At 42.4% G+C, this 22,734-nt stretch overlaps 1 protein-coding gene across 1 annotated transcript; it reads left to right on the plus strand.

The window, feature by feature from the left end:
• Window positions 1–1,422: 1,422 nt before the first annotated feature.
• On the plus strand, window positions 1,423–15,550 carry SELENOO (selenoprotein O). The gene is made up of 9 exons (XM_062491909.1): window positions 1,423–1,955; window positions 3,245–3,448; window positions 4,389–4,569; window positions 6,546–6,676; window positions 7,035–7,315; window positions 7,663–7,813; window positions 9,542–9,727; window positions 10,792–10,948; window positions 11,616–15,550. The coding sequence occupies exons 1-9, from the start codon at window positions 1,423–1,425 to the stop codon at window positions 11,808–11,810; spliced, it is 2,019 nt and encodes a 672-aa protein (XP_062347893.1). The 3' UTR covers window positions 11,811–15,550.
• Window positions 15,551–22,734: the final 7,184 nt, after the last annotated feature.

Below are 22,734 nucleotides of genomic sequence, written 5' to 3' on the forward strand. Positions count from 1 at the left end.
AGATACACTGACTCTTAGGGTGAAAAAAAAGCACCAGCTGTGTATATGCTCACACCAGCAGATCTCGTGTGTCCATGTGTATGTGAGGAGCCCAGGAACAGCTGAAGCAGCTGTCCTGTTCAGCAGCTCCCTGCTGGAGAAGCTGGCTGGGGGTTATGCAATTATCCCCTCCCTCGTTGCTTGCCTTGTGCCTGCATAGTGGGGCTTTCTATATTCCCGGGAGGCAACAGAAGCAAAGATAGGGCTACCCTCACTCTCAGTAGAGAAAAGGCTGGGAGCTGGGGGAGTGTGTGCTCTTTTCCATCGTAAGACCCTGTCCTTTTGAGTCCTGACACCTGGCCTGGCTCTGGTTTCTCCTTGGTAGCTCCCTGTGCTGCAAAGTGAGCAAATGCTTTTGCTTGTTGGATGTTTTGTCTGTCGGTTTGTGTAGTACGATATGGAAAAGCTCTAGTGATGATAGGGGCAGGGAGAAAGATGCACACGGCTACTTTCACGCTTACCTTATCCAAGACACTTGGTACTTGGGTATCATGACTAATGTGTGAGGGAAAGTGGGAAGGATCAGATCATTAGAAAAAAGAGAAAAATCCTAAAAAGAAAAATAATTATCCCAGTTAGGTGACATTCTTTCAGTGGTAAGATGTCCCTGATTCTGGCTACAGAGATGATTTACAAACTGGACAAAGTAATGAAAACTGTTACTTGATTAGAGAGGGATGGTTATTAAATGTAATGTGTCTCTGCAGCAGCCAAGCTGCACATCTGCTTTCTCTAGGGCCAGCAGGAGTGTTCTGTTCCTGCAGCTGTATTTGGGGAAGCCTGGCAGGGTTGCTCAGGGCTTTAAGTTTGTAGAAGTGCAACAAGGTTCTGGGTGTGCATCACCTACCACTGGGTAGCCCCTCTCACTGCTGCCATCACCATGTTGTCTCTGTTATGGTTACACCCCAGTTCTTTACAGCTGAGACTCACGTTTGAGTTTAGCTGGAAAGTACAAGTAATAGCAATAATTTAGTGCCATCTACTGTCTGCGGATGGTTTACCTGCTACGTCCGGGTTTAAGTGGAGGCATCCACTGGACCCTTCAGAGAAAGCAAGTGTGCACACCTTGTAGAGGTTTGGTCTTGACCCATCGCTGCGGTAGCTGCTATTAACTGAAATAACACAAAACGGGAGCATTCTGACTAAGTACTGACCTGTAGCATACACTCGTCTATCTTCTTTTTTCTTGCGGGTCCCGCGCGCCCGCGATCTACCGGCGGCTGCCGCCGCCCGCCCCTCGCACCGCCTGCGAGCGGGCTGAGCCGCCCCGCCCGGGGCCGAGTGTCATCCGTCCGGGCCCAGCCCCGCTCCCCGCTCCCCGCTCTCCGGGCAGGGTGGCACCATGGGCGGGACTCGCCGCGGTCCCGCCCCCGGCCCGGGCGCATGGACTCGGTGCTGCGCAGCGCCCGCCGCTTCCCCCCGCGGCTGCTGCGGGCGGCGCCGGATCGGGCCCGGCGGGGCTCCGCGGGTGCGGCCATGCAGCAGCCCGAGGGCGGCGGGGGCTGGCTGGGCGCGCTGCGCTTCGACAACTTGGCTCTGCGCTCGCTGCCCGTGGACTCCTCGGAGGAGGTCGGCCCTCGGACCGTGCCCGGCGCCTGCTTCGCTCGGGTGCGGCCCAGCCCGCTGCAGAACCCGCGGCTCGTGGCCGTGTCGCTGCCGGCGCTGGCGTTGCTGGGGCTGGAGCCGCCCGCGGCCGACCCGGCGGCGGCGGAGGCCGAGGCCGCGCTGTTCTTCAGCGGGAACCGGGTGCCGGCGGGCGCGGAGCCCGCGGCGCATTGCTACTGCGGCCACCAGTTCGGCAGCTTCGCGGGGCAGCTGGGCGACGGCGCCGCCATGTACCTGGGCGAGGTGCTGGGCCCGCGGGGCGAGCGCTGGGAGATCCAGCTCAAGGGCGCCGGCATCACCCCTTTTTCCCGGTAAGGCCCGGGCGGGACGGGGCCGGAGCCGCCGGCGGGGCGCGGTTCGGGAGGAGCAGCGCCCGGTGCCACGGGCGGACCCGCCGGCCGCAGATCGCGTTAGCGACGGGCTGGTGCCGTGCCGAGCGCTGTTCCTTGAGGCAAAGGTCATCTCCTAAGCCCTCGTGGTTGTTTGTTTTTTTGTATAACTTTGGCAGCGACGAGTCTTAAATGCCAGCTCAGGAGGTGGCAAAATTTTCCGTTGGAAAACAGGAGTGTAGCTGGATCTCGTTCGGGTGGCGCGTTACTTGTGTCCCCGGTTATCCTCCCTTCGGTAGCGTGCAGGCCGTGATGACCCCGAGGAGAGCCGTGTGTAATTGCTGCCCACACAGATGGTATTTAAATGTGGGTGTTCGGTTGTGCCGCTGGTCCTTCTTGCCAGCTGTGGGACGGAATAGTGGGAAAGTCCCCAAAATGACATACTGACCAAATCCCTGCAAGGGATGAGTATCTTCATTAGTCACAGTAGCCTTTAAATAATTTCATTATTTCAGGTAATTTTTCCCACTTGGGCTTTCCATATTTTCTGTCCCTGCTGTACACAGGCTCGGTAACACCTTATTTCGTATATGTAGTCCTCTGAAGTCCTTCTTTGGCTCTGTGAGGGTTAAGGAAATCACAGAGCAAATCCCAGATATGGTGGTAGCTTTGTAGGTCTGCCCTGGGCAGCTCCCCTGCTTGCCTGTGTCTTTGGAAGTGCTGGGAGTGTGGGACTGAGAACCACCTGTGTCTGTTCCGTTTGCTTAGTATTTATTAAATAATCTAGTTTGTTATCTATGTGTTTGTTTTTTTAAATGCAACTGTTGTGCATGCTCACATTTAGGACCCCATTTCTAAATTGCCTACCCAGAAAGATTCAAAGTAATATTTTTCATTATATTTAATTTAATTGAGAGGAAACCATAGACTTGATATATAATATATCAAATAGCTATAGGTGTCCAAAACTTTGAAAAATTTTGAAGGACTATTGCATCAATAACACCAACATAGTTAATGATTAGAAGGGATATGTGTACCTGGAAGGTTTTTTCTGTGAAGTGTGCTCTTCATTGCAAGGTGTTGTGTCCACCTAACTGAACTTTAACAGAAGTTTGAAGTCCAGCTTTTCTTTCCACATCAGCCACTACTTTTCTGTGTGACCATGGGCAGAGCGTGCTACTTCCAGGCTTTTATTTCTCTATTGCTCCAGAGGAGACAGGAGTTCCTGTCTTTGTAGCCTAAAAACCCTCCATGTCTTTATGCTGCAGACAGGCTGATGGTCGGAAGGTCCTGCGGTCGAGCATTCGGGAGTTCCTGTGCAGCGAGGCCATGTTCCACCTGGGAATACCAACAACACGGGCTGGCACCTGCGTGACATCTGACTCCAAAGTTGTTCGTGATGTATTTTATGATGGGAATCCAAAAAACGAAAGGTGTGCAGTTGTTCTGAGGATAGCCTCTACATTTATAAGGTAGAAACCTGTTTTGTTGATCGGTTTTGCTTTGTTTTTTTTTTCCCTTTAAGCAGTCTTTCAAAATACCATTTTAAGTGTATTTCCCTAACAGCACCGTTTGTGTGTTTCTTGTTCTGGAGGCTTGGAACTTCTCTTGCTGCTGGGCTGTAGGAAGCTTTTCTTGCTCAACAGATGGGATGGGCTGCTGTCTTTGCATTGCGACAAATAAAGATTAGGGTTGCTGGCTTGGTAGAAAGAAGTTGTTCTGCAGACTTAGGAGAAGAGATTTTTCGTGTTTATTCCTGTACAGAAGACACGATTTTGGGGGGGTTCTTCAGTAGCAGTAGTGGTGGGGGATTATAGCTCTGTCCTTAATTCCAGTTCTAATGCAGTACTGTGGAAGTTTGGGTGTACTTTCCCTGCGTGAGAATGTATGAGGTTCCTGCTCCAGCAGAAGCTATTAGGCATTTCAGGAACTTGCATTGCTTCCTCTAAGGTTGCAGAATATTCGGGGAAGGTGAGGAATAAGGAATATGCGATTTCATATGTATGTGTATATTTGTGTGTGTTCCTGTGTGTTGACATATCTGGAAAATATAAGTGGTACGCTTGATGTACAGTCTAGTATTTAAAGCAAGTCCAACTTCTACATATTTGCAGTATACAAATTTTTCAGTAGAAGGAGTTACAAGAAACTTTAACCAGCTGGTGTTCAGTACTGGCAGGGTTGATCAGCTTAGTTACATGTGGATATAGGAGCTTCCTTTCACCAAGCCACTGAGCCTCACTACATTCTGTGTAGGACTCTCACAGGACTTTTCTCTCAGTCACCTGAGGAACTGCTGTTGAGAGATGAAGTGCTGTTATTGCAACAACAGTAAATGTTTTTATTACATGCAATATCAAATTACTTTAATAGTATCAGACAATTCTAAAATGTGTTTTTATTTTGAAACAGATTTGGCTCTTTTGAAATTTTTAAACCCCCTGATGAATACACTGGACGCAAGGGTCCCAGCGTTAACCGAAATGATATTCGAATACAGATGCTGGATTATGTGATCAGCACTTTCTACCCAGAAATCCAGGAAGCTTATTCAGACAACACTGTTCAGAGGAATGCTGCTTTCTTCAGAGAGGTAAGGAAGATCAGATTCTCTTCCTACCAGTCATCTTTAGGAACTTCATCTGCAGGTGCAGATGACTGGAGTCAATTAATACTTTGTATCATTCCATTGTCTGAACTCTTCTTTGAAGAAAGCACTCTTCATAGAAATGCTTATTGATGAAAGCAGTGTTGATACTGATCTAACCAGTAAAAACAATTTAACCTTCCTAATGGTAAATCATGATTTCCCTGCTTTGGGGGGATCTCCCAAAGGCTTCCCAATTGCTGGGACTGTCTTAGACTGTGAAAGGGAGTTCTGAGGCATCCCTTGCTCAAATAATTTGTAGCTGTTGTTTAAGTTTAAATGAGCACGTCCTTCAGCTGACAGTTTTATTTCTAGATAAACCATAGTTTATCTTACCTTCTAGTTTGGCTAGCTGTAGAAAAACGTTGATCAAAAATAATAAAGGTCAGAGGATGCAGAGCTATCTCTTCATTATCAATATACCCATCTTTGAGTGGCGCCCAAGCTTTAGTTGCTTTTGGGCACTCTCATCAGGGGGATTTCTTTTTACCAGAACCCTGGTGGTGTGCGATGCATCCATACAAGGATTGCCTTACCACTGGAGTGCTTTCATCCCAACCCTGGTGGCCAGGATTTTTTATTTTTTAAATTTTTTCATTTTCCTGGCACAGAGCCAATGTGCAGGCTGGGCTTCTCTTACTAGTTCATGGCCTAGGTAATCAGTTTTGGACACATGTAGCTCGCTGCTGGCTTCCAAGTACCCCATGAGTCAGCATTCAGGAAGAATGGATAAACTACCTACCATGAGAATATTAGAAAAAATAGAAGTGTGGGATCTAAAGGTGAACCAAAAGGTTCCATGCATCATTTGTGGTTTTCACGACCTGTGAGGTCAAGATTGGCCTAATTTTTCTTCTTTACTTGACTGCGTGTTTTTTTTAAAAAGAGGTAGAAAAATTCTGGATTTGAACACGAAGGCATAGAAACATCTAATGAAAAATTTGTAGTTTGTTTTTTGAACCTTAATGAAATACAGTTACACTGCAGCATGGAGAAAATAGTTCTTTTGAATTTCTGTGCATTGTTAGCTTTTGGGGAAGAAGAATAATTTTATCTATGAAAAATAATTTGATTTAAAAGTTTTGGCGAATGGCTATGCAAAATTTTTACTTACAGCAGTTTAGTAAAGTATTTGCAGCTAGTTTTATTTAAAACTATGTTAGCTTCCTGACTTTCATATTTTTAGTGTTGTAGTTGACAGGTGGGTTAATGTATTGAAATAACTAGGACTGCTTTAAAATATTATGATATTTATTTGAAGGATGGAGCACATGCAGTGACTTCAGTCAATACCATAAAAATACTCCTCAGTTAAGCAGTAGAAAATTACTGATGAAGCATGCATTCAGTGAAGAATTGCATTTAAATTAAATTGTCATTCTTGCAGTATTTTTATTTTCTCTTGCAGCCTTATTTTCACTCTCAAAACATGGAGATAAATGCTTATCAGTGCTAAAACCTGTTTGCAGGGAATAGTTTTTTAGTGTCAGCCCTTTAACCTCCCTGTAAATCAGCCCTGCATACAAGGTAAACCAGAAGACTGCACTTGCTTATGTAATTTTTCTGCCTGTAGTTACTCTTTAAAATTAATAATAGGCAAAATAATATATTTGCATAATAACTAGACTAGTATGCAAGTCTGATGTCAAACAGTTTACGTTATTTCAGTGTTCTGTCTCCAGTGCATTTGAAAGCTGTTCAATTGACTGGCAAGGCAAGCATGGAAGGAGAAGAGCAGAGGCAAATGGAAATGGGAGGCCGAGAAATAGGGGGAGTTACTGACAGGAGGAGAGGGGCAAACTGTCCTTAAAATGTTTGTGTGTAGGGCATACTGCCAGAATATGCTCAGTTCAGACTAGGAAATACTTGAATGTATTGGAAATGGGTAGTGATGAGAAATGAGCAAACATCCTTTCTTTCAGATAACCAAACGGACAGCGAGACTGGTTGCTGAATGGCAGTGTGTGGGGTTTTGCCATGGTGTGCTGAATACAGATAACATGAGTATAGTTGGACTAACCATTGACTATGGCCCTTTTGGGTTTATGGACAGGTCAGTGTGGCATTATTGTTTGGAATGTGTGTATGTTCTTGCTGTGCACAACAATCCTGGTGTTTGTGGTTTCTTGAATAGTTTAAAGTAGATTTTTTTAATTGTCTTTATGGCAATGGAGATTAAGTTCTAGCTGTCCTGTAATTCTTCTTGTCAAAGTACTGTTAGACTATTCTTGTAGCCTGTGGCACTGGGAAAAGAATCAAGGAGTGTTTTCTTTCAAATTTTTAGTTCCTAGAGGATATAATATTATAAACTATGATATTAATAAAATATTATATTACTAAAATAATTAAAGTACTACTTCTCACAGTATTGGTGTCCACTAGAAGAATGCTAACTATTTCTTCTCTTGTAGGTATGACCCTGAGCATGTTTGCAATGGTTCTGATAATACAGGGCGCTATGCTTACAACAAACAGCCAGAGATTTGCAAATGGAACCTGGGGAAACTTGCTGAAGCTTTAGTTCCAGAGCTGCCCTTGGAAATAAGTCAGCTCATCCTGGAAGAGGAATATGATGCAGAATTTGAGAAACACTATTTGCAGAAGATGAGAAAAAAACTAGGCCTAGTCCAGCTGGAATTAGAAGAAGATAGTAAGCTGGTGTCTGAACTGCTTGAAACCATGCATCTCACAGGTTGGTGAACAGCACAGAAAGTGCTTATTTAATAGCCTATCAGAACTTATTATCAAATCAAAATACAATTTATATCTTGACCTTAAAAGAAAGTAGGCTTGTGCAACTACATTATTATTTGAGAGAAGAACAAGAGGCTGAAAATAATTACCTTATAGTGAACTGTGGAGTAGTTGTTGACTTATACAGGGCCCCTGTCTCACATTTGCACCCTCGCTGAGAGAACAGTTTATTTGCCTCTTTAGAATGGTGAGCTGTACTGCTGTAGGAGGAGATAGGAAGGAGGTATGGGAACTGCTGTTCTGCTGATTTATTAGTTGCATTACTCATAATATTCATTTTTTCAGCTGGAGACTTCACAAATATTTTTTACTTGCTGAGCTCATTCTCAGTAGACATTGATCCTTCAAAATATGAAGAATTCTTAGAAGAGCTGGCAAGTCAGTGTGCTTCTGTGGAAGAACTGAAAGTTGTTTTTAAACCACAGATGGATCCAAGGTATTACTCTGCTTAAGTTACTCTGTTTTCTTTTAATTTCATTATAACCATAATGAACTCTGCATGGTATGAAATATTTCACTGATTTTAAGATTGGAAATGTCACTGTTAAGTAGATGCATCATGATATACACCAATTACTTTCAGCAGTTAGTTCTAAAATTAAAGTTGCCTGAGCTTTTGCTTGGTCTTTTTTTCCATTTCCTTCCCTATCTCTGCTGACCTGAGTCAATGAGAGTGCCAAATAATGAAGTGATATGGAAGCATTTTACAGAAGAAATGGGTTTGAACTGCATGCTACTGTGTTCTGCTAGTACACTGTTAGCAAAAAGTCACTTTCAACTGCCAAAGTTCTGGCCTAAGGATAAGCTTTAGGTGGTGTAGTCCATGTCCCATTTGTTCTGCAGTCCAGCTACTCTGAGTGTGAAAAAATAATAACTCAAGTTCAACTGCTGCTTATAACGGTGGTTGCAGCAGTTTTTCATTTTTTTGGAGATACTTCTCTCCCTCCCCACCTTGTTTAGTAAGTGCTCCATGGAGGTAATGAACCTACCAAATTTTTCAGCTTTTGCTGTGTATTGATAGCACAATACAGACATAGCTTGTGTAGTAGAGATGGGACAGTATTTTTTAAACACTGCATTCAGGACTAGAGAAACATGAAAAGTAGCTATAAATTGTCATTATAGGGATGGGACATTTTGGAGGGGAATAGTACTATATTAAAGTGAGTGCATGACTGATTTCTTTTTAATCCTAGCACTAGAATATCATGAATCTAGGCATGTCAGATGTGTACATCTGATCTGGGTAGTACTTTATGTAAACTCAGAAATCAAAGCATCTGGCTTATCTCTGCTGACTATAAATAGGAAAACATAACTTGATATAATGAGTTGTCTATTTTGAGGCCAAGACAAATGTTTCTTTTCTCCTTTGCTTAAAAATGTATTCTCAGAGGAAATTTTATATATTGATATTTGAAATTTTGTATTTTGATATGCTGCAGCTCTTTGGGGTTTTATTTTACTTTATGCTGTGCTGTAGTTATTAATTCAGGAAAAATAAAAGCTATCATGGTGTTGCAAAATAAGGTGGAGCTATTGTACAGCACCAGCTAACACAGTGAAATGTGAAAAGATGCAATCCTAGTCAAACTTGCAGCAAAATAGTCTGGATATTTTTTGAATTTATTACCAGAAAGCAGTTCTCAGTCTGTGATTTTTGACTGGCTAACTAAAAAAAAAATTAAAAAATCAAACACAGTGTTGTCTCATGCATCTTAAAATGAAGTATTTTTTTCCCCATATCATTTAGGTTTTTATTAGTACTGGCAAAAATGATAGGTGTTAAAGAAATAAAAAAAAACCCCAAGCAACAAAACCTGTGAATTCACTAAGTAAGATCAAATTTTAAAATCCAAATTCCTTTTGAAGTTCAAAGGGTTTTGATGAGAATTGTGCAGCTTAACCAGCGATCCTGAAAATCTGTTGTCTGTACTTTTTATACCACAGGAACATGAATTAAACACACTGAAGAAGGGGGAAGAAACAGTAAAATTAGGATCATTTATAATAAAAACTGTTTTGTTAATTTCTGTTACTTAACCTCTCTAGTGAAATTCTAGATTATTGTGAATGTTTTTGTATCTACTTAGATTGCAAAGAGATGATTCTTTATAGGCAGCTCAGCTCTAGTCTCTAATGCATTTGTTCTTTTTGTTCCCAGACAACTGTCAATGATGCTGATGTTGGCTCAGTCTAATCCTCAGCTGTTTGCATTAATTGGAACAAAAGCTAATATAAATAAGGAACTGGAACGCATCGAACAGTTCTCTAAACTGCAGCAGTTAACAGCAGATGATTTACTTAGCAGAAATAAAAGACACTGGAAGGAATGGCTGGAGAAATACAGGTAAGGTTTCTCAGTATTGATAGCAGTGTTATATTTCTGCATTTTGAGAACAGCGTGCATGTCTCACAAAAGATACCCTGTCTCAAATATAGATTAGGAATATGGGGAGGGCATGTAACTCAAGAATATTATCTAATGCCATAATCACTGTGTTTGTTGCTGTGAAAGTTCAAGAGCATCTTTTTATTTTGTTTACTAGATTTTGAGGTAGCGTGAGGGTGTAGAAATCACCTAGCATCAAATCTAGTATGAAAAGTCCTTCAACAGTATTGATGTTGATTCTGACATAGACTAATTCCAGTTGTGAACTTCTAAAAGTTAGCTCAGTAACTACAACTAACTGACCTCTAAGCATTCTGTTCTTTGAATTTTTTTCCCACAAGAAAGGTCTTTATGTGTTAATACAGAAAGCAAATGTTCTTAATCAAAGAGTTAAAATAGAAATCATGGCCAGGAAAAACAAATGTCCATACTGTTCTATAGCCTAAAAACTTAAGTGTTATCAGGAGGTTTTTTTTTGTAAAGAAAACCACTGAATAGAGCATTAATCTTTTGTACTGTGTGGATTAGGTCAGATCTTTCCCCGCCTGGCTGCCTGTGATCTTGTTCTCCAGCAGGGGTGAGAGCTTTAGCAAGTATTACTGATGAAGTTCCTCAGACTGCCTCAGCTGTATTGTATCCCTCTGCTTCTACCAGAAGAGCAAAAGGCTTAACCAATAAACAGTATAGAAATACTTGAAACACAGGAACTGAAAGTGTCAATCCTTGCAGAGCAATGCAGAACAGACTCTATCCCATGTCTTGATCTGACTTTAGAGACTGGAAAAGCTGTGCTGTGCTACTTCCTCAAGCCATGTCAGGACCTGCTGATTGTCCACAGTACTGCTTTTAAACTTCAGTGGTGTTTTATATTCTGCTGTCATGTTGCATTTTATAAACTGAGAGGATTCTAGATGATGTAGTATTTTTGAAGAGCTGCAAATGAAGTATCTCAAAACAAGAAAATGTGCCAACTTCTATGAGTGGTTCTTGGTAAAAACCAATTGGCATCTGCTTAATTTCAGAGTCCGTTTGCAAAAAGAAGTAGAAAGTGTTGGTAATGCTGATGCCTGGAACGCTGAGCGTGTGAAGGTCATGAATTCAAACAATCCAAAATACATCTTGAGAAATTATATTGCCCAGAATGCCATAGAAGCAGCTGAAAATGGGGATTTCTCAGAGGTAAGCTATTACTGCTTTCTCTCTCTCCAGGCTTGTGTGGCTGTGTAGTGGTGCTGTCAATGACTGACATTATACCAGGTAAAATTTAGTCTGGAATCTTGGGCAGTGAGGGGATTGGGAATTCACTGTTCAGGAGATCTCTATTGTTTTTGTTGAAACTGTAATTTTAATGACTGCAGTACAAATAATGGAATCAAAGCTCTGAATCTGAACTTCACCAGCTTTTGTAGTAGGCTGACCTCAGGACAAGACACTCGCACTGCTTTTACTGTCTGAGAGTGGCATGGAAGGCATCTGAGGATTAATTTATACTTGTTCCTTTCTGGAAACTGTTATCTTTTAAAATTTACAGCTTTTTACCTGGGGACTTCAGCATGTGGAACATTACATGCAGAATATGGGAAAATTAATTTGAGACATTACATAAGAATTTGTATTTGATATTTGCATTTCAAGTTATTTGAGCCTGAGTCCCATACAAACTCAGCCAGGTACAATTTTACAGTTTGAATCTTATGTGTATTGTTCATCTGTTTAATATTTTGCTTGTCTGGAGGTCATGTATTAAGTATAATATACTTGTTCATTATTTGGCATGATGTTCTTCTCCATATAATTTTGCCTTCACTTTTTAAATTCTTACAACCATACTGTGTTTTCACTTTAGGTAAGAAATGTACTGAAACTTCTAGAACATCCATTCCAAGAAGCAGAATGTTTCCAGGAGGTAAAGGAAGATGCAGAAGAAGAGGGAGCAACTGCTACAGCAGCTGTTTGTTCTCAAGAGACCAGAAGCAGACAATCCTATTGCAGCAAACCTCCGCTGTGGGCTTCGGAGCTCTGTGTTACGTGATCTTCATAACTGCCTTGTTTAGTTTTTTGCTGTGAACTGAAGATTCCAATCCTCCTTCAGCAGTGAAGAATTCAGCAAGGCAAACATCAAAGTGCTGTTAAGTTATTGAAATAACACTACATTTGGATGCATCTGCAGCAGTCTTCAGCTGTGCTTAATTTGAAGCAATTGTGGATCATTGGAACAAAACAGTGACAATCAACAGCCTATACACATCAGTAATCTAAATGTTTAAACACTGAGTGTCTTTCCTTTATCCTCACTACATTGCAAGTAAAAAACAGTATTTTATGTTGAGGCAGGCTGAACTTTAAACATCCAAATGGAGTTGTTGTTACATGAAGACAAAAATAGCAAGTCAGGAATCTGATCTGTTTTTGTCTGATATCTTAACTAATAGTACTTCTAAAACTCTTTTACTGCTTTCTCTATGCAGAAACTTTTAGTCCTCGTCAATGGAGGAATAGATTCAGTGTTGCTTGTTTGAAGCTTTAATTAAGTAGTTCATTTCTTTTGAACTTTCATATTGATATTTAATCATTATCAATTTTCTGAGAATTTGTGCAGGCTAGAATTTGGGGGGAGCAACTGAATTTTTGTAAGATCAGAATTAAGGGAGATTACATACATTTGCACTTGAAAACTCGGTGGTAAAGTTTATTCACATTCAGTATGTTTGCACACAACACCTATAAATATCTACTAAACTCAGGAGTGCAGTTTGTAAGCCAGTTGCCTCTGGAAGGGTCCATAAGCCAAATTAGTGTGAGCCTTAAATTACCTCAGCACTCAAAACCAGGTTTGGTATATTTATTTCTGCACTGCTAAGAGAGTCTGCCTGTGTAAAAAGTGTGCAGGTAAGGTATCTGCTCATCACACTGCCCAGTGGGGTTCTTCCATTCCTTCTCTACTCCTGCACCATGTAGTTTGCTTCTGTGGTCCTTGAAAATCTTCATGCTGCAAGTTTGCCATTTAGGAACATGCTGTTTGAGCTTGGGTAAAAGATGATGGAGGATATGGGAGGTGAAGAGGAACTGACTTGCTTGCAGGTTACTTACAACATTTCAGTTGAGGTTTCAGGGGAAGGTTGGTTGCTGTTACAGTTATGTTGGGATGGACTGACTGGCATCACCACCAGTCCTTCACTAGAAAACTTTTTATGCCTTCTTTCAGTGAACTTCTTTATAACAGCTCTGACTCATTCTCTTGTAGGCAGGTTCACACAGTACTGACTCCTTTTCTTACAGGCAGCTCCACACAGCTCTGACTCCTTCTCTCCTCTCTACATGACTGGCTAAATGCAAACCTGTCCCTTACCCAGCCACCTAATCCTGTCTGTCCCATGCCCATCTTCTTATCTTGTCTGCCTGTTGCATGACCACACATCCCTTCCTCCTCACAGCACAGTCAGCAGACTCTTAGTCTCAACCTCCAACTCAAACTGCAAGTGCCTGTAACTGGTAGTTAGCTATAACCCACTCTTTTATAACACCCAAACTCATCGAGCAGGCACAGATGTTTCCACTCCTCAGTAATCAGTACAGCTGAAATTCATCAGGAGAGATTGCCTTCTGCACTATCCTTTCAACCTGTCTGTCCACAGGTTGCCATTATTGTCACATCATCAAAAGAATGTTGTTGTGTAGTCAGTTGTTACTTAGCTGTCTGAACTTCTTTTTGAAGGACTGTGTTAGTAGTTCAGACCCCTGAAAAGTTTGGCTTAACGCAAAGGCTTCTCTTTCTGAAGAGACTGCTGTCTCACACTGTGATTTACGTGTCTTCAAGGAAATTCTTCTGCTACCCCTGTGCAAACTTGACATCAGCTGGAGTTGAATTGGTTTTTTTTAAGTCTTTCTCAATATGAGCTGTCAGCAAACAGGGAGAACAGTTGGACTGTTGCTTATCTGTCTGTACTAATAGTCAGTTTGTCCTTGATGTCACAAGACATAGGGCATGTTTTAAATGTAATCATTCACTCTGTTTTGGAGTGAATGGTTACATTTGTGAAGGAACAGATTTGTGACAAAGATGATCTCTGACAAGCATAGCACTTTCTGGGTGATTTCTAGCCCATGGAAGAATGATGTAATTAGGTCTTCTGGGAATAATCAATTTTTTGTGGGATTTTGAAGCTTTCTTTGAGGACTACCCTTCCTTTTTAAATTTGGGTTACTGGAACCAAACCATTTAATGGAAACTAGCAGAAAGTCAGTGCTGGGTAAACAGGACCTCATCAGGGAGGCAAAGTGTGTCAGCACTCTGAAATATGCTTGAGACATCCCCGTGCAGAACCTGTGGTCTCTTACAGTGTCCCTGGTCCACAAGGGAGTAACAGAGGGAGGAAAAGTTGTTCCAAACTGATCAACATAACTGTGCTGATTTTGTTTCTCAGTTTATATCTTTTCTGTTGGGACACAGAGGTGAACACAGGTGCTCTGTCCAAGGCTTTTGGTTAACAAAATGCTGCAAAAAGTAATGATTCTTAACCATGCTTAAGGGATCAAGTCTTTTTCACAGCATTGTGATGATAATTTGAGGGATTGAGTTGATCTCTATTAACAGTGGTATAGAGAAGGAGAACACTGTAACTGTGTGTTTGGACATACAAGAATTTGAATTAATTACCAAATTATTGTGCATCTATATTGCCAAAGTAATGGAAAGAGATACTTTGGAATAATTTACTAGCAATTATCTTATCCTTAAAAGGGAAAATGAATGTTACAGTGAGAAATGCAAAAGCAGGATTTGCTGCTAAATATTCTTTGCTTACATGTTGATGGAGTGCAAGAGATGTAGCAGGGTTGGAATGATTAATGCAGCCTCTTGGTGTGGCTGGTTTGGTGTGACACTCAGTAAAGCTGTATGTGTAATAGATGTTCACCAACAGGTAGAAACTTGGAAGGTTTTCACACGTTCCAGCTGCACTGACATCCAAGTGCTTGGTTCCCCAGGGCATGCAATATCAGTGCTTTGTGCATGAAGAAGCAGGATGATCCTGAGCCAAGAGGAATGCTTGTGCTCTTCCAGTGCTCTCATTTCAGCAGGTGGGTTGTGGTTTGATCTCTGATGATAGTGAGTTTCTTCTCTTCTTGTTCTTGGAGCAGTGTGGAAGCAGGAGGTTGTTCAGCACACTTAGGTGAAATTTTGTCCAGAATTGAATGTTATCACTTAGTTTAGTTCTTCAGAGAGAAGGGAGTACAGCTTATAGCGTTTGGGAATCTAAATACTCAAATCATAATTTGCTTATTGAGTTTTACTGCTTGTATTTGCAGTAGGTTCTGAAAATAATATTTATTACTGGTCAAATATTCTGCTTATATAAAAGCCATGGAGTTCTGCTCAAAATGAAGTGGTGAGTCTTATTATCAAAAGCTGTCTGTAGAAATACTTGATTAGACTTAGCCTGTGGCTATACCACATATCCTGAAGTACCCTTGCATAAAATCAAGTGGTACCCAGATTACAAAACTGAAATGAGAGCCTCTTGGAGATGAATCTCTGGATAGTCTCACATGATAGAGGGACTCTTTTAATGACTTTGCAAGATTTCACCATAACTCTGCTTCATCAGCTTGTAAGGCTACAGTTGCTGAATGTTTTATTGTCAGCTCTTATTTTGGAATGTTGTATGGGTTGCTTGGGGGGTGGTGTTCTTTTGTGGGTTGGGTTTGGTTTTTTCCCCCCAAATAAGTGCTGCAGATTTCATTCTTTTATTGGAGTTAATAAATAATAAATTGCAATTTTAATATTCTTGTTCATGCCTATTTCCTGGAAGTTTTACTGTTAACCATACTGTTCCCAGATGTGAACCCAACAGGAGGGTTTCACAATGGTGTCACATCCAGTGTATGATGACACAGTTTGTGTTCTAAATAATGCTGCCACTACCTTGGTTACATGGTTACATCTTGTAATTTGGCTCTATGCTTCCTGCATTGACAGTGGGAGGTTTTGAGTGTGCAGTGACAGTTCTCAGTTTCTCTCACCTGTGGACAAATCACTTTGCCTTAACACCTCTGTTTTTCCTCACCCTGCCATCAGCTGTGGAGCTGAAGGATGCAGCCCCCCTGTGCGTGCAGCACAGGTACCATGCCATATAAATCAAAGGATGTGAGAGGCTGTGATAAAACTCCAGACAGACATGAGTGCAGGCTGCACCATTTTTGTTCTTGCAATTCTTGCATGACACAGGCTCCCAGTGCCATGGAACTGCTCTCGTGCTAAATGACTTGCTCTGCACATCTCTCCCTTGTGTAGTTTCTTGCTTCAGGTGAAAAAACAGCCACTGGGGCAGAGTGTGTTTAAGAATGAACCCAAACAGATGTGCTGACTGGGGGCAATATTCTGTCTTTTGCTCAAGCAGCTCAGGAAGCTGTAGTTGATAATGCCCCAGTTCCCTTCAGCTGCAGAAATGCTGTATAAACATTGATTAATCTTCATTATTTTCTCAATTTCAGGCCAGGAGATATATTTTATCCTGAAAGAGTTATGCATTGAAGTGTCCCAAACCTCTCTTTCTATTGGTTTTTGCTTTATATGAAAACTTAAAATCTTGTAATCATTCTCAAACAAAAAAACAACCAACCAAACAAAGAAAAACATTAAAAAACATTGACAAAGGAAAGAAAACCCAGGGGGAAAAAAACAAAAACACCCTGTTATGTTTGAGATAAACTGAAGTTGCTCTTCACTAGAGTTAAAGCCAAGTGTTTCCGTAGGAGAAATGGGTTAGTTTTCTTTGTGCTTGTTTTTTTTCCAGGTAGCTACATACCATTCTATGCAATATTTCAGACAGCAAGAATTTTTCACATTCTAGTCAAAACTGGAACGCTAGCAGAAAAAAAAACAAAACTCTGTGCTTAGCACAGGCAGCTGAAACTAAGGGCTTGAAAGCTAACAAGATTTAGAAACAGTCACACCTTTTCCTAAAAACACTCCTAATATAATGACACATTACCTTGTTTAAGTTCCTTAGTAATTTTATCTGGTTCCTTCCATACCTAGAATTAAACAGAAAATATACAGTTAAGATATAATATTGCCCAAATGTAACTGAGAACTCTGAAAATACTCTTAAACCCCACAGATAATGTGATAAAATCTAAAAGTATAATCCCAAATAGAGATGACAGTCTGTGATGGCCAAGAAGATGCTGAAAGCCTTGGACCACATGAGCTATGGGGCAAGGCTGAGAGAGCTGTGACTTTCTTTCCTGGAGTAGGGAAAGCTCAGGCTGACCTCATCTGCGAGCTCCCTAGTAGATGGTATGAAAAAGATGGGGGCAAATTCTTCTCAGTGGTGCCATGTTAAAGAAGAAGAGGGATGGGCAGAGTCAAAGTCAAAACCAAGAAAACTTCATTTTCAACCATCTTCAGTTGCGATGCAAGATGTAACCAGCAGTATGTACTCTATCCCATCTGCTGCAACCAGGTGGAACAGTGTTCCTTATCTCTTCCATAACCCATCCCTCATTACTCCAGGGAGGATATCCTCTGTTAAGTTAAAACCAAGCAGGACAGTTTTGTTTATCTCTTCCATGACCCATCTTTTGTCCAGGAAGGTATCTTCTGTTAATGGGCTATTGAGTCTCACCACATAACTAACAAAATTACATCATCCCAGTGTGAGATGCTCCATGCAGGGGGAGGAGGCAAGCATTTCCCACCTAGATAAAATCTGAGATTTGGAACATCAAAGCAACCTTTCTCCCACTATAATCCTAAAAAAAGATCAAACCCATCTACACCACCACTAGACCCTTCAGAAAAAAAAAAACCTACACCCGTCTACAAGATCACTGCTTCAACAAAACTACACCTATAACTCCAAAAAGACTACAGTCACCATTTAATCAGACTACTACCTGACCAGACTAACACCCTGACCGACAGGGTGTCAGTTTATATTCCAACTCTGTCAGTGATTTTATACTACTATGTTTTTATTTTCATTTTCCTATTAAGTTATAGTTGCTTTTCAATTATTATTTATGCATACTTGTAAAAAAATTGTTATTCCTATCCTCATATTTTTGCCTAAAAGACCGTTAATTTCAAAACTATAATAATGGCAGAGGGAAGAAGTTTACACTTTCCATTCCAAAAAAATGCTCCTCCCTTCCCTAACAGACACCTGTCTTTCAAACCAAGACATCAATATAAGGATTTTTTTGTGTTAAATTGCTTTTCCTAAAGCAGAATCACCACCCAGTGGTACTGCAATGGAATAGCCTTCATCTTGGTAAATAGGAGAGAGGAGCACTGAGTTGAAAGAAGAATTAAAAGGACCACCCCCCCACCATACCCCCCAAGTTCCAAAACCAAGTTTTTTCAAGCATTACAAGCAGCAGTAAAATCCTGAGGAGAAGGGGCTCCTCTAGAACGGGAAATGAGACATAGATAGCAGAAGGAAGCAGGAAATCTTAATGCCTATGCCAGAACACAACCTAAACAGGGCTAATCCTAAGCAAAGCCACTGTAGCTGAGGTGTTGAATGAAACCACTTTTCTTGGTTTGTGCAGCCTTCACAATGACCAGAAGATACACTGGACCCTCTGTAACATATGTGGATTAATCAAGAGAAGAAAAAGGTCTTGTTTGCCTTTTATTTATTCCAGTAAGCCTTTTATGCTTCCCATCCCTGTCCAAGGAAAAAGAAATAGGTGGAAATAAAGCCAACACATAGATTTATGAAAAGAAAATTAAAGTTCTATGAATGAAAATGCACCTTTAAGGACTCTGACAGAGTCTTCACTGTTCTCCTGGTCCCCAGCCCTCTGGAGAAGGTGTCACAGCTGACTAACCCCAGTGTCCTGAGCAGGTACCTCTCACTGCTCAGCTCTTCAGACACTAACACACTGGGTCACTTGCAGCAGTCACCACCTCAGTACTTCTGTTTCAGGGAAGTGATGTTGACTTTAAGTGCTTACCCACAGAGCTTCTTGTGCACAGAGTAAGCAGGATCCTCTAAGACTCCATGAGATGATACTCAGGGTCTGGGAACTCAACTTCAGAGCAGTAGTGCTACTGTACACACAACCACTGTTGCAACCCAGAACTTTCTGACTGCCAGAACAGGCAAGGGCAGTGAAGAGCCTTCTACTCTAGTTTAACCAAGCTCCATGAGAAGAGAAGAAATCCATACATACGGTGCCATCTTACAGAAGCTGAACTACCACAGAAGCCATAACTTCACAAAGGCATAATGTACAGAACTACTCAGCAGCAAGTCACTCTTCCATTCAGAGAAACCAGCAACTTCAAAGCATTTCCAGCTTTAGGCCAATGTGAATGCATCAGTAAGTTTCAATCAAAACCTAGCAGCATAAATAGACAAAACATTTCCAGTAGCACTCAAGGTTAAACAGTACAAGCTATGAACCTTGCCACATACGTGGCTGCAGAGACAGGGAAATTTTTGATTAAGGAGCTGAAGACCACTAACAGTACTTCCTAATTATGACACAGAGAAGCAAGACCAGGTTCTAAGATTTTCTTGAATACATTAAACATTGCGTGATTTGAGGCTACAGGCCATGATAGTCTCAGTTGTTCCCCAGTTGGTGATTTCAGGAAATCATATCACAACAGAATGTGCAGCTCAATTTAGTAAGAGGGAGGATAAATTCACAGCAGGAAATCTGAGTCCCAGATGCCAGCCTTCTGCTTTGATTGAGAGAAATCTGGCATGCTAGGATTTCCAGCTTTCTCTTAAGAGAACCTGGTTGAAATGGTAAGGAAGTTTTCTGTGGATTTAGCAGTCTTTTACTCACCCTTATTCAAGGAAGGAAACTTTAGAATATGGTACAGTATTAGAGTTCAAAGGGAATCCCAAGGAGGCAAACTGTATAGTGAGAGTGAATTATCCTCAGTTCCTCTGATGACAACAAACTAAAAGTCTCCATAGGTTGTAATCAAGGTCAGAGAGAACTTCAGGGGACTCAGTCCTACCAACAAAACTGCACTAAGGAGGGGAAGAGTTGGTATGTAAAGAAGTCCAAAAACTAAGAAGCAAAAACCTTTGAGATATCAATAACTGCCTGGGGAAATGTCATACATAGTTGTTCAACAACTTTCTTGAGAGTATGCTCAAGGCTGTGAGCACGTGCTCTGGAAAGAATCTCTATGGGATATAAAGAATTTTCAGTGAAAACAGGCAGGGGTAGCTTTTCTCATCCCCAGTACACTTGAAAATCATGCCCTATTAATCAAAGCAGGATTTATGACTGCTTTCCCACTTCTCTTGACAGTACCAGTACATCACAACGTTCAACTATCACAGTAGTTGTAGTGGTTTTCAGAGTATCTTCAGCTATAATTGACAACTACAGTCGTAACAAGAACCTTAGTTTACTGGTTAGAATAAAACAAAACAAAAACAAAAAACCAAAAAAACAAAAAACAAAAAAACAAACAAAAAAAACACAAACAAAAAAAAAACCAGCAAAAAACCCACTTCATCCAGGTCACAGATGTAAGCACTTTAACTGAGCTAAAATCAAGCACTGTGTAGAGGCAGTGGGAAATTCCAAGGCTCTGAGTTTTGCAGAGACCACAGGCAATCCTCTTCACTGCTTGATGAGAACAGATACACAGCAAATGTCCAAAAGAAAAGGAATTATTCATAGCAAAAGCTCTGGTGAGTATAATTTTTCTTTCAGTCTGATGATGTCAGCCAGGTCTCTGGCACAAAGGGCTTGGCATCAATATACCCGGTGGATTTTCCACCAGTTAACTTGATGAATACCTTAAATGAAACACATTGCAGTCTCCAGAGCAGCATCTGATATTATGAAGGATCTAAAGCAGACAATAGTTACACCAGTGTATTGCTGTCAAATCCTTACCTTTTAGAGTGTTATGTTTGACTTGCTGTAGTAGCATGGAAAAACTCTCAAAACCAGATAACTGGGGAGAGGCTTTCTGAGCAGCCTATATTTAGAAAAATGCAGGAACTGAGCTCCCTGTGACTCTTCAGGAAAATTTCACCTTAAAATTTCCCCACAAAAACAGGTAACTAGATTGAGGAGTCACCAAAAGGGAAATTTATGACCAGCTTACTTAGGCAGAGGCTAGCAGGTGTCTCCAAAGGGCTTCAAAGCTATTGCTTTTCTGCTGGGCAGTGGCTTCCATTCTGGTCTTTCCAAGCCCAAGACTTAAAAATACAGATCTGTATTTCTGCCAGAAATTTGCCAGAGCACCACTTCCAAAAGAATAGCGCAAAATAAACAAAAACAAGAACATCCTGCAAAATTGTAGTAATTTGCTATGATGCAACAAGGCTGTGTATCTATCTTGTGGTTTTCACCCAATCCCTGCAAGTGACAGACACGTCACCCCACCGTGTTGTTCTTTTACCCTTGCACGAGTTCTTGCAGTTGGTTTATAGCAGTTTTAATTGCCAAACATACCAACAGGAGGCTCTGCAGCTCCTGGGCAAAAGCTGTTGCTTCTCCTTGTGTATGATTCCAATCTTCCAGTCAAAAATGCAGTAGTCAGACTGAGGACAGTTTTCTTCTTTTCTTCTTCCATCCACAACTGTAAAATCACAGTAAGAATCGACAATCTTCAGGTGAGATTTTTTGCACAGAAAAGTCAGATGCTGCTCGAGGATTCACATGCTGCAGCTATCTGCCCATACCCTCTGCCCAAAGAACTGTAATCATCTCAAGTACTTTCAAAGTTTTGCTTCTACTAGCAAATGAACACACTGTGTAACTTCACCATCTTTTACAGCAGCCTCTCCCATCCCTCCACAGATTTCCTAGAGCACAGTTCTAAGCACTGACACTACTGCTCCAACCCTTTTGGTGACTTTGGATGCTTTATTATTCACTCCTTGGCTCCTCCAGGAAAACATGAATTAAAAAGTTCGTCTTTCTGTAGTGACTTCACAAGTCCCTCTCAAGGGCCAGATTTTAGATTATTTTTCATTTAGAACTCTCAGACCTTCATACCTCAGTTCTTGGAAAACACTGTGAAATGCGGTCCCTGCCTCAGAAAGTAACTTACACTTCCCTTGCAGGAAAACTGTTTGTAGATGGCAAATTATAGAAGGGCCAAAGATGAGCCGGGCACGGTTCGGCTCGGCACAGCGGGAGGGCGCGCAGCCACACGTGTAGCTGTTCTTGGTGCTGAAGGAGGCGACGCTGCTCGGCTCGGCTCGGCTCGGCTCGGCTCGGCTCCACGCGAATCCCCAGCTGGTCGCAGGCTGCGGCTCCGGGCCCGCCCGCCCGCGGTCGGCACCGCCCTCCCCGCACACCCGCTCCGTCCGGGGCGCGGTGCCCGGCGAACGCGTGCCGCGGGATTTCTGAGCGGAGGAGCCCAGTGAAGGCTGCGCGAACGCAAGGAAGGGGACGAAGAGGGGGTCACCGCCGCGGGCCGGGTCTGTTTAACGCGCTCTCCCCCAGGGTGCGGAGCCTCCATCGCCATCGCCATCCCCATCCCCGTCCCCATCCCCATCCCCATCCCCGTCCCCGTCCCCATCCCCGTCCCGCCTTCCGCGGGCGGAGGAGTCGTGTCCCCCGCCACAGGACCGATGACACGAGATCCCGGTTTTGGCTCGCAGCTCGATGCCGGGTGGCGGAATTCCCATTTATCCCCAGGCACCAGGGAGGTTTCGGCAGTGCGGAGCCGGGGCAATCCCGGAGGGTAAGGGACACTGCCGGGAGCACCTCGCCGGAAGGCTCTGGAAGTTTGCTCCGCTCCTCAAGGCTCGGGATGCCCCGCTCAGCCTCGGTGAGAAGGTTCCACCTCGAGGGCGCTGCCCGCAACTGCACCCGCGGCGCCGGCCCCGCACGGCTCGGCCGGGCTCGGCGCAGGAGGACGGGGCTCCAAACCCCACGGGCGGGAGGGCCGGTTCGTCCGGCTCCTGACTTCAACCACATCCTTTCCATCTTCCCATTTACCGCTAGGCTGAACTACTTTCCTT

The sequence above is a fragment of the Cinclus cinclus genome, chromosome 4, assembly GCF_963662255.1.
Source record: "Cinclus cinclus chromosome 4, bCinCin1.1, whole genome shotgun sequence".
NCBI lineage: Eukaryota > Metazoa > Chordata > Aves > Passeriformes > Cinclidae > Cinclus > Cinclus cinclus.